General features: G+C 42.9%; 1 protein-coding gene and 1 long non-coding RNA gene across 3 annotated transcripts in view; one reads left to right on the top strand and one right to left on the bottom strand.

The window, feature by feature from the left end:
- LOC117364684 (cytochrome P450 2G1-like) overlaps positions 1 to 12,036 on the top strand; it is a 54,098-nt gene that overhangs the window by 31,877 nt on the left and 10,185 nt on the right. The window contains exons 6-7 of the mRNA XM_033954157.1: positions 879 to 1,020; positions 6,412 to 6,599. Coding sequence (XP_033810048.1) covers positions 879 to 1,020; positions 6,412 to 6,599 — 330 coding nt within the window. The remainder of the gene's footprint in view (positions 1 to 878; positions 1,021 to 6,411; positions 6,600 to 12,036) is intronic.
- Positions 1 to 12,036, bottom strand: part of LOC117364687 — a 238,090-nt gene that overhangs the window by 223,633 nt on the left and 2,421 nt on the right. The gene's annotated exons all lie outside the window — the stretch shown is intronic.

Here is a 12,036-nt window from a genome sequence, read left to right as displayed (position 1 = left end):
ATTTCAGAAATCCACTGTGTGGCGTGGAGATACACAACATGCAAAGATTCCATGGGAACAAGGCTTGGGTGGACCAAACGTCTATACATGTTTGTATTTCTCATCTCACAAAGGTCGTACCTATAAACAGGAAATAAAACTGCCACATCAGCTTACACATCTGTTGTGAGGCATGCAAAAGTGCTAACTTGAATAGGCAGGTGCACTGGCCAAGAAAACTGACCCCCTCATCGACAACACCATAGTGCCCGTCCACTAGCATCAAACCTGCAACCCCTACACCTCCTGTTACCATCACCCTACCCCTCGCAACTCCCTCTGGTCCTTATCAGATCATTCCCTTGTGGTCTGTACTAGAGTAAGTCAACTAAGGAGAACTTACCACAAGTTTCAATTTTGAGGGGGTCAGTGGTGCCATTCTGATTTGGGGTGCTTAACAGAGCTCGCTGTTAGACCATCAGAAAAGACATGTTTAAGAGCCTAGGTAGATCATGGGGTGGGGGATGGAGAACTTCATCCCAACACAAACCACTTTACCAGACAGCAAGATTGACTTGGAGCTCATTCTTTTGGCTACAGCAATGCATAATTTCAAACAACAGGATCTTTTTTTATATATATTGGTTTGTTTTATAAAATTATTGAGCCCCAGAACCATGAACTCCTGTATGTCTTTCTAAGTATTTTATATAAGGCTCTACATTTGGCAGAACTATTTAAAAAATACAGAGGGATTTGCACACCTTCTGACCTGGACTTCTCAATTCCCTTTCACATCTTGTATGGTTTCAGAACTAACCCTTCACACATCAATGACTCATTGTAGAGACATGTCTCTTTTTTTAAATAGCCTTATTTTTATCCTTTTTATCTGTCAGGAGAAAGAGAACCCCCTGAGTGAATTTTCCATGGAGAACTTAGTAACCACCACATTCGACTTATTCGCAGGTGGGACAGAGATTACCAGCACGACCTTGAGATTTGGATTCTTGATTCTTCTAAAATATCCAGAGGTAGAAGGTGAGCAATGACAGTCAAGAAACAGAATGAAGAAGAAAACCTTGAATCTTAGATTATTTCAATGATTTCTAGATTGCAGATTGGTCAAAACACTGCTGCTAAGATGATTTTTGGTTTTAAAAAATCAAATCAAATGCATTCCACCCTGAAGGAACTTCCAATTAACGCCTAGCTTATTTTAAAAATAAGATATTTGCAGAAATCTGTCCAGAATACTTAGAGTCACAGTTTCCATTCCCCATTCCACTGACTTCGAGCTAATGACTCTCGTTTAATGTATTTTCTAGGTGATCATTACCAATTGAGTTAAGAACTACACTTCCCCATCCGCATTTGCGGTGATAGGGGAATGGCAAGGCAGTGAATAGAGAAAAACCGCGAATAACTTTTCGTATGTTATTTGCGGTTTTTCTGTAAAAAAAAAAAAAAGACCCCCCAAACCGCGAATAACCTGACCTGTTCCAGTGAAGAAAGTGCAGCTGGGAGCAGCGATTTTCTCTGTGTAATGCCAGGCAGTGATTTCCTATGATGTAAGTTTAGGGGTGGCCTTCGATCGAAAAACCGCGAATAAACAAAACCGCAGACCGCGAAACCAGGAATATGGAGGGGTATGTTCATTCCATCTTATTTGTCATTTCGCAAATCCTTGAAAACTTATTTGTTTAAAAAAAAATTTTTAACTTCTTAAATGCATATTTATCCACTTTGAACCTGGTACTGGGGAGTTGGCGTTAAATAAGCTCCGCTTCCATTACCATTGTGCTTCTGACCAGCCTCAGTTGAAGGTGAGCAAAAAAGACAGGAGGTTTGTGGTTTATATGATTTTGTATAATGCCCTTCAAGTACATCAGAGCGGTTTAGAAACTAAAATACAACAACTACAAAGTATTAGGAAAGGAATGTCGTATTCAGATAGGAAAGAGGAAGACGGGAAGAGAAAGTGATGAGTAGGCAACAACACTCTTTGGAAGGCTCATTACATCTGTTATCAGTTGGCACTGAATGCTTGTTGATAAATGAGGGTTTTCAGGGTCACTTTAAATTTAATGAAGGAGGTGTTCTGTATGGAGATCCTGTGATAGAACATTCCATTGGAGGGGAGTAGCACAAAAAAATGCATGTTGTGCTTAAGTGAGCAATTCACATAGAAGTTATAAAGTCAGGTTCCCAGATTTTGCAAATGAAAAATCCGGACCCATGGCCCCACCCCCCAGACACACCCCATTCTGGCCATCCACGCCCTGTTCGGCCCCCAGGCCTGCCCCCAGGCCTACCCCATACCCCTGCCACCCCTCGACCTTCACGAGCAACATCTAACAGCATTTGCATATACGCTGGTGTGACGCAATGATGCCACATGCATGCGCGTAATATCTCCGCGTTCCGTGAATGCCATCCTGACTTCGCTCATTGCCAGAAGTTTTTCAAAACCCAAAGTGCCGGGTTTTGAAAAGCTGTCCGGGGAAATCCGGATGTCTGGAACCCTAGTATAAAGAGATGCAAGCATCATTGTGAGAAATTAAAAAGGATACGATAAGGAATGGGCAACCAGTTGCGCCAGAGGAGAAGTTTCCACTCACAAATGCATGCGACTGCAGGCAAACTCCAGCGGCTTGAGCAAGTTGGGCTGTAAACTTCAAAATGCGCCGTGAAGGTAAGGGAGAGGGAGGGAGATGCTCGAACCGCGCGAGGGGTGCTGAAGGGCGGTGAGGTGGCGAGAGGGAAGGGTGGTGATGGAAAGGAAAGAAACAGACGCTGAAGGGAAATGGGGAAGACAGAGTGGGGAGAAGACGCTGGAAGAGAATAAGACAGATGCCAGACTATGGGGAGAGCAGAGGGAAGAAGATGGTGTCAGAACAATTCGGGGGGGGGGGGGTGAAGGGAGAGGCACAGTAACAGAGCAAATGGAAGACGCAGAGAGAAGACAGACAGTGGATGGAAGGAATTGAATGAGAAGATGAGGAAAGCAGAAACCAGAAAACAAAAATAGAAAAAAAAAATTATATTTATTTTCTTTTTTTTTTTTTTTGCTTTAGGATAAAGTAGTATATTAGTTGTGTTGATTAAAATTAATAAACAAAGCCCTGCCAGCTGAATATCTCTTTCTCTAGTTCAGCAGCCAGAACTTTGATTTATAAGGAAGTTACAAGCTAAATATTGCAGTACTGAAGCTTGTATGGATGCTGCGGGGATAGTAGTCTTGGGGACGGGGCGAGGACAGTGGTCGCAGGGACGGAGCATTGACAGGGATGGTGGTTGTGGAGACGGGGTGGTGACGGGGATGGTGGATGCGGAGATGGGGCGGTGATGAGGACAAATTTTTTCCCCGTGTCATTCTCTACTTTACATTAAAAGGCCCAGGTATACACCTCACCATAACCCCCTTATAGTGTGTAGAGAGCCCTTCAAAACACACCTAAAATCTACTGGACCCAACTGTACACTACAACAATAGTCCTTATGTCTGCAAGTGTCACCTATATAATGATACAGTAGGTTTTGATGGGCTTACATTGTCCACCACAAGTGTAATAGTTAGAGTGGTATATGGGCCTGGGTCCCCTTCTCTTCAGTACACTGTACTAACCATCAAGCTATTCCAGAGACTTGCTTGCTGCTCTAATAGGACTGCCTGTAACATCCAAAGCTATCATACAGTCAGATATGTACTATTTCATTTACATCTTTAGAGGGGGGGGGGGTCAGTGACCACTATGGGAGGTCATGCTTACATCCATCCAGTGGTCATCTAGTCAGTTTGGGCACCTTTTTTGCACTTACTCGTTTTTAAAACAAGTCTAGCCCAAATTCCAAATTGTGCCCTGCCTAAACCAGCATTCTTCAATAGCAGCCCTCATTGTTTTTCGGAGGGAGGGGGATGGAGGTGTCTGCTTCTCTGCCTACCTACCCAGGCTCAGGGCAAAAAGGGAAAAGTACATTGGGGAGAAGTGCATGCTTGAAGGACAAGGCATTTCTCAATAGATTAAAATAATGCATTTGGAAACACTTATAACCATTGAAGGTAAATCCCAATGAAGTTTGAAGGTGGGCTGTGGGGGATGGATGTCAGTGAAAAAACACTGGTTAGCAGTGTTGTGGCTCCATATGGGAAGAAGCAGTAGAATTTTGGCTATCCATAAACATAAACATCAAATGGGATTTCTAGACCGCATATTTTCAATGTGGTTGAAGTTCAATGTGGTTTACAAAAGATAAAATGGAAACAATTGAGATGAACTATAGGGATCTAATTAGCTATGAATTTTGAAAAAAAGATAAGTTTTTGTTTTCTGAAATTTAAATAAGAATGAGACGTGAATAGAAGGTGTTGAAAGTCCTTGTCGTGAAAAGCTGCCTGAAAGGAAAGAGTATGATCATGATATTTCTTACTTTTACAATCCTTAACAGGCGGAAATACAAAAAGGGCATGAGATCCTCTACCACAGGGGTGCCCAATAGGTCGATCGCGATCGACTGGTAGCTCGCCAAGGCAAAGTGAGTCGATCATCCAGGACTCACTTTGCCTTGGCGATCTATTGGGCCGATCAGTCTTCCTCTCCCCGACATCAATTCTGCCGTCGGAGAGGAAGTTCAGGCCAGCCAATCGCTGCCTGGCTGGGCGGAACTTCTCCGACGGCAGAATTTATGTCGGGGAGAGGAATGCTGGTCGGCCCGAAGCAGGGAGAGCATGGGGCCTGTTATCCATTGGTGGCGTTTGGGTCCTGTTCCCCAATGGCAGCGGCAGTGGCAGTGGCTTGGGGAAGGGCAGGGAGAAAGAAAGAAAGGGGGCAGGCAGGGAAACAGAAGGAAAGAAGAGAAACAGAAAAAAGAAAGGGGGCATGAAGAGAGAAAGAAAAAGTTCAGGGAGAGAGGAAGAAAAAGTTGGGGGAGGGAATGAGGTGTGGAGGAGAGGAAGCATACAGGCTGAAAGAAAGATTGGATGCACAGTCAGAAGAAGAAAGTGCAACCAGAGACTCATGAAATCACCAGACAAGGTAGGAAAAATGATTTTATTTTAAATTTAGTGATCAAAATGTGTCTGAATTTATATCTGCTGTCTATATTTTACAATATGGTCCCCTTTTACTAAACTGCAATAGTGGTTTTTACCGCAGGGAGCCTTTGAGCATCAAGAGCAGCGCTGGGCATTCAGCACAGCTCCTTGCGCTAAAAACTGCTATTGTGGTTTAGTAAAAAGGGAGGGGGGTGGGTATTTGTCTATGTTTGTATGGTTGTTACTGAGATGACAGTGCATAGAGTCATCTGCTTTGACCTCTTTGAAAAAACCCCAGAATAGGAATGATAATTAACAATTCTATGCGTACAGTGTGCGTTGTGTTTTTTTAAAATTTTATTGTTGGTAGATCATTTTGATTTGGTCATTTTAAAAGTAGCTCGCGAGTCAAAAAAGTGTGGGCACCCCTGCTCTACTATATCATTGGGAAGCCTTTGAAAATATGCTAACCAAGTAAAGGGGAGCCTGACTGAAGGCATCTTTATAATACGAGTATATACAGCCTAATTTAAAAATCATACGGGCCTCCACAAGGAGCCAATGCAGCTCCCGATAGAAAGGTGTTATATGGTCAAACTTCTTCAGTCCATAGATATGTCTTATCCATGGAAATTGGTGTATACCAGATAACTGTTTTTCTGGTTAATTGAGAGTATGTTAGAAACCTTGTCTAACACAGTCACAATTCTCCCCCCTCCCCGAAGCACCAGCACTATACAGTAGTACCTTGGATTACGAGCATAATCTGTTCCAGGAGCATGCTCGTAATCCAAAATGCTTGTTTATCAAAGCGAGTTTCCCCATAGGAAATAATAGAAACTTGCTTTGATACGTTCCCACCCCCCCCCCCCCCCGAGGCCAGCGGCGCTGCTCTATCCCCCCCCCCCACGTACCGGCATTGCTCCCCCCGAAGGCCCCCCTGCGATCCGGCACCCTTCTCCCCCCCACGATCCGGCACCCCCCCCCCGCGATCCATCACCCCCCCCCCCCCGCGATCCGGCACCCCCCCGCCGCGATTGGGCACCAGCACCAGCATGTCCTGTGCGTTGGTGCCGGTGCCCGAAGATCGGCCTTCTCTTCTTGCTGGGCCTTGAGCATCTGCACAGGACATGCCGGTGCCCAGATGACAGTAAGCAGCGGCGAGGGGGGTGCGCTTGTAAATCGAGCCATGCTCGGTTTCCGAGGTGCCGATTTTGCAAATGTTTTGCTCGTCTTGCAAAACACTCGCAAACCGGTGCACTTGTAAACCGAGGTACCACTGTATATGATTCTATTGTTATTGTCTAGATTAATTCAACAAGAAAGCAGATTTTCTCTCATCTCCCTGCCTAATATGGCCTTATCCAAGTTTACATATTTATCTATTCACTTCACAGAAAAACTCCATGAGGAGATCGATCGTGTTATTGGCCAAAATCGTTGCCCCTCCATCGAGGACAGAAATGCGATGCCTTACACTGAGGCTGTGATTTACGAGATCCAGCGGTTCATAGACATCGTCCCACTGGCTCTACCCCGTGCTGCAACTCGAGATATCCAATTCAGGCAATATGTTATTCCCAAGGTATGGATCCCACTCGGGGAAATATTCACTTATTCAGCCACCTAGCTGCTCTATAAAGATTAATGGAAAACATATCTGCTTATCTTTTATGACCAAGTCAAAACAAAAGTGTGCAGGGGTAATATTTGCACAATAAAGGTTACTTGAGTGACTCAAGGAATCGGTAGCACAAAAAATAAAGTCACCACATACAGCAATACGCTTAGTAAGCTTAATTCTTACTTAGAACTCTGCTCAGAGACATGAACCAGTCACTGTTTCAAAGATAAGTACTTTTGGTACAGTTCATAAGAACTTATGAAAATATCATTATTTCTAGCATAGCAGTCAAGCTAGCGCAATTAAAAAAGTATTGAAGATAAAAAGCTTTCTTTTTGAACACTGCAATGATTGGTAGGTGAGGCTGAGAAATCAGCCTTCATGTCTCTGAGCAGAGTTCTAAGTAAGAATTAAGCTTACTAAGCGTATTGCTGTATGTGGTGACTTTATTTTTTGTGCTATCTTTTATGACCAACATTCAACTGTTTTAAGAGGACTTCAGAACATACAATCAGAAAATTAAAATAGATAACATCCATTTAGTTCCACCGTATGATTACCCTTTTCCTCTCTTAATCTTACTTGAATCATTTTTGACAAGAAATCAAGATATTCAGTCAAATACTATGGTGGCAATTCTCTAAACTGGAGCTTTGACATAGGTGCCACAATCGGGTATGATTAGCACCAAATCTATAATGGGTTATGAACACACCTACGCACTTATAGGAAATAGCGCTAAGCCACTTTGGCACGTCATGTCAATGTATGGCATAAGCTGACAAGCCTAGATGCATCATGGAATATATACAACCAATAGTATTCTGTAAGTTGAGAGCATCCCTTTGTGATACACCTATGACATGGATAGAGAAATTAATTAACCAATTAGTGCTGAACAATTATCAGTGCTGATTGGCATCAATTAAAATTTACACATGCATATTTACACATCTGGATCCATGCTTAGTGGGGTTTAAAAAAGGTCTGGATAAATTTCCTAAAAAAGAAGTCCATGGGCCTTTATTGAAATGGCATGGGGAAATCCACTGCTTATTCCTAGAATAAGCAGCATAAAATCTGTTTTATTACTTGGGATCTAGTTTGGTACTCAGGACCTGGGTGGGTTCTGTTAGAAACAGGATATTGGGTTTGATGGACCTTCAGTCTGTCCCAGTATAGCAATTTTTATATTCTTATGTAAGCCAAGTAAAGGATAATCAAGCCATTGTGACATCACTGATGATGTTGGCTCTTAGGCATTGGTGGAATGAGGCATTATGGCATCACAATATCAGCTCTGGAATGTTGCTACTCTTTGGGTTGTTGCCAAGTACTTGGGACCTAGATTGGCAACTGTTGGAAACAGGATATTGGGCTTGAAATCAGCAGATAGCCATTTCTGGCCTGCCAAATAGCGCTGAATATTGGCCAGAATATGACATACGCACATCAACTGTGATTGCTAACAATGATGGAACACAGCAATTCCTCACTAATTATTATTTTTTTTTTTTAGATGGCGTCGGGTTAGGTTGCTGTAACAGTACCCCCGCCGTTTTTCTTTGTTTATGTTTATGTTTTTTTGTTTCTTTTATTATTTAATTTAGTTTTATTTATCTCCATTTACTTTCCTGTAATATTTTTTTCTAATTTTTTTCATTTTTTATTGATCTTATTGTTTTATTCTGGACCCTACTGTTTTTTCTTGGTGATTTGGCTCGCATGTAGCGGTCTTGGTGGCCTTCTCCAGTGATCAGGGTCGGAGGTCGGCATTGGGGTGCTCGCAGTGGATCCAGCGGAGATCTGAGATGCACAACACGGCAGGCCGGGTATAGCAGCAGAGAGGGGAGAAGACATGTCAGTTGCTGGCGATCACAGCGGCGCAGACTCCACCAGGGGGAAGCGGCGCCCAACCGTCATTGCCCTTTGAGTACTGCAATTGACATCACGGCAACCACCAGCATGGATGGGAGCTTCGTCGTTGCCAAGGGAGTTCGGGTTGCTGGTGTGGCTGAGGTCGGCATCCTCCGGAGAGAGATCTGCAGCATTTTTGGCCCGGGTCACACTGTGGAGAGGTCCGATTTGGTCTGCAATCATGAGTGTCTCGCCTGGGAGTGACACTTCGAGGCGTCGGAGATGGCCTGCGGCAGACGTGTTGGGGATGATGATAGCGGTTCCCTGGGTGTTGAACTGAGGAGGATGATGGTGGTTGGTCGGTTGATGTGACGTGCAGCCGGTAGGACAGTCATGTTGGGGATGTCTGACTGCTGGATCTTCGTTCTCTCTCTTCTCCGAGGCATCCGGTATGCTGGCAAAGATATGGCACCCTAAGCAGTGAAGTCATTTCAAGCTGGACTTCTGTTTAGACTGTTTTGATTTTATTTGTCACTTTCTTTCCAGCTTATAAATTATTTTAATTTCATTCATTGTTTTGCCCCTCATTTTGTTTCATTTTATCATTTAAATTTCATCAGAATTCTATTGTTTTAATGGTTCCTCACTACTACTTCTATTCCTATCTCTCCTCTTTTCAACCTTTCAAAGTCCTTAGATTAATGTAGTCATGCTAGAATGTTTATAATCTTATTTTTTTCCTCCATCTCTATTTTTACTTTTTTATCATTTTACTAATTGTTTTTTTTCCAAGGTACTTTAGTTAGATTGTGAGCCTTCGGGACAGTAAGGGAATTTCTAAGTACCTATCTTACTTATAATTTTATTGGACCTAATGTATATTTTCTGTAAACCGCTTAGAACCTAACGGATTAGCGGTATATAAGAAATAAATTACATTACATTACTATTGCAAACCTTAGTTATCAACTTAGCAGTATCTGTTAGACTGACATTTTTATGCACAAATGCTTCAGTGAGAGATGCTTCAGATAGATCCAGTGAAAGATTATTTCAGTAGGGTTACCAGATGTTCAGGTGTCCCTGGACATGTCCTTTTTTTGAGGACTCTGTCAGGAGTCCAGGCAGCTTTTTTATTTTACAACTGTTATCCGGGGAAACCAGACATGTAATAAACCTTACAGCAGTTTGCATAACTATCCAAAGTCCTCCCCGCCGAGATCTGGAGCAAGCTCACTATTATGGTTCCCAGCAGCGCTGCTCCTTCAGCCATCGACAACATGAGTGAAATAAATCTGCTGCCTTTGGTGACCCAGAAGCTTTTCCTCTGTTACTGCTTCCTGTTCCCGCATAGGCGGGAAGCAGTGGCAGGGAAAACACTTCTGGGTCTCTGAAGGCAATGTTTTTACTTCACTCATGGTGCCGATAGCTTGAAGAGTTACAGAAGTCCTGCTGGGAAGAATGGTGAGCAAGCACTGGATCCTTTTGGGGGTGGGAGGAGGGCGAACAGCATGGAGAGGGTAAGAGACTCTAGACCGCTGGGATGGGGAAGAAAGGGAAGGAAAGATGCCAGACAGAGATGTAGATCTCAGGAGGGAGGAAGGGAAGGAGAGATGTCAGATCACTGGATGGGGAAAGGGGGGGGGGGGAATAAGAGAGATTTCAAACCAGGGAAAGGAAGGAGTAGGAAGGGAAAACAGAGATGCCAGACAACAAAGGGGGGGAGGAGGGAAAGGAATAAGGGGAGAGGATAAAGTTTCCAGACTGTAGGAGGAGAAAAAGGGGAAGACAGATATCAGACCATGGGAGAGGGAAAGAGAGAGGAGATGGTACACAAGGATGGAAGGGGAGGCAGAGGGAGGACATAGTGCACAGGGATAAGAGGGGTGGGGAAGGGAAAATAAATGGAAGAAATGCTGTTGATGCATAGATGGGAATAGAGAAGGAAGAGCGAGGAGATGGCATACATGAATGGTAGGGAAGGGCAGAGAGAGGGAGGAGATAGTGCGCATGGATAGATGGGAAGGGAAGACATGGAAAAGTAGATAGATTTGAGGAGGAAGTGTTTGGTTGAAATAACTATGTGAACAGGCTACATACATGCCCCCTAATTCTTCCATATAGTCCTCAGTCCTTAATTCTATCTCAGAGGAGATCAAAGAAAGGAATCTACATACAAGTGTGGTTTAAATAGTCAAAGCTTTGAGGAGAAGATATTTGAGGAGAGACTGGAAGCCCTGAATATATATACCCTAGAGCAGGGGTGTCAAAGTCCCTCCTAGAGGGCCGCAATCAAGTTGGGTTTTCAGGATTTCCCTAATAAATATGCATGAGATCTATTAGCATACAATGAAAGCAGTGCATGCAAATAGATCTCATGTATATTCATTGGGGAAATCCTGAAAACTAGACTGAATTGTGGCCCTTGAGGAGGTACTTTGACACTCCTGCCCTAGAGGAAAGGAGGGACGGGGGATTATGATTCAGACGTTCAAATATTTGAAAGGTATTAACGTAGAACAAAATCTTTTCCAGAGAAAGGAAAATGGTAAAACCAGAGGGCATAATTTGAGGTTGAGGGATGGCAGATTTAACAGCAATGTAAGGAAATTCTACTTTACGGAGAGGGTGGTGGATGCCTGGAATGCGCTCCCGAGAGAGGTGGTGGAGAGGAAAATGGTGACAAAGATGAACACAGAGGATCTAGAATCAGAAATTAATAGTAAATATTGAAGAACTAAGGCCAGTACTGGGCAGACTTGCACGGTATGTGTCTGTATATGGCCTTTTGGTTGAAGATGGGCTGGGGAGGGCTTCAATGGCTGGAAGGGTGTAGATAGGCTGGAGTGAGCTTTGACAGAGACTTCAGCAGCTGGAACCCAAGCACAGTACCAGGTAGAGCTTTGGATTCTTGCCCAGAAATAGCTAAGAAGAAAAATTACAAAAAAAAAAAAAAAAAAAATTAAAATTGAATCAGGTTGGGCAGATTGGATGGACCATTCGGGTCTTTATCTGCTGTCATCGTCTACTATGAATTTGACTGCTTACTAAAGTTAGTAAGCCCACATTCAAAAGTCTCATCATATTATCAGTGACTGGTCATTTTATTGAAAATTGACATCATTAATTAATTCATTATTAAACATACATAGTTGGTACATCGTCCAATTACAATCCATCTACAAATTACATATTTAAACAAAATTCTATTGGTTTTCATTGAAGTCACATGATTTTCTTAATTTTACTTTGCTAGTAATTTCCTTAGCAAGTGACTTAACTCATCACAGACTATTTGTCACCTCTGTCAGCAGTAGAAGGAAAAGTACAACATACTTACTAAGGTCATGCTGACCCTTGCAGAATAGTTTACAGAAACAATCACATGATTTTCTATAACTATAAGCTCATCAATATTTGCCCTAACTATTTAAATGGAAGAAAAATATGTTTTTATAAACAACTAATGATATTTTAGGTAGTGTGACTTTTAGCTCATTTTCATGGAATCATTGTTATGGCCCTAGCATTTTATTCCAGA

Source organism: Geotrypetes seraphini, chromosome 8 (assembly GCF_902459505.1).
Source record: "Geotrypetes seraphini chromosome 8, aGeoSer1.1, whole genome shotgun sequence".
Lineage (NCBI taxonomy): Eukaryota > Metazoa > Chordata > Amphibia > Gymnophiona > Dermophiidae > Geotrypetes > Geotrypetes seraphini.
Note: the sequence above shows the minus strand (reverse complement) of the source record. Positions and strands in the feature narration are given on the sequence as shown.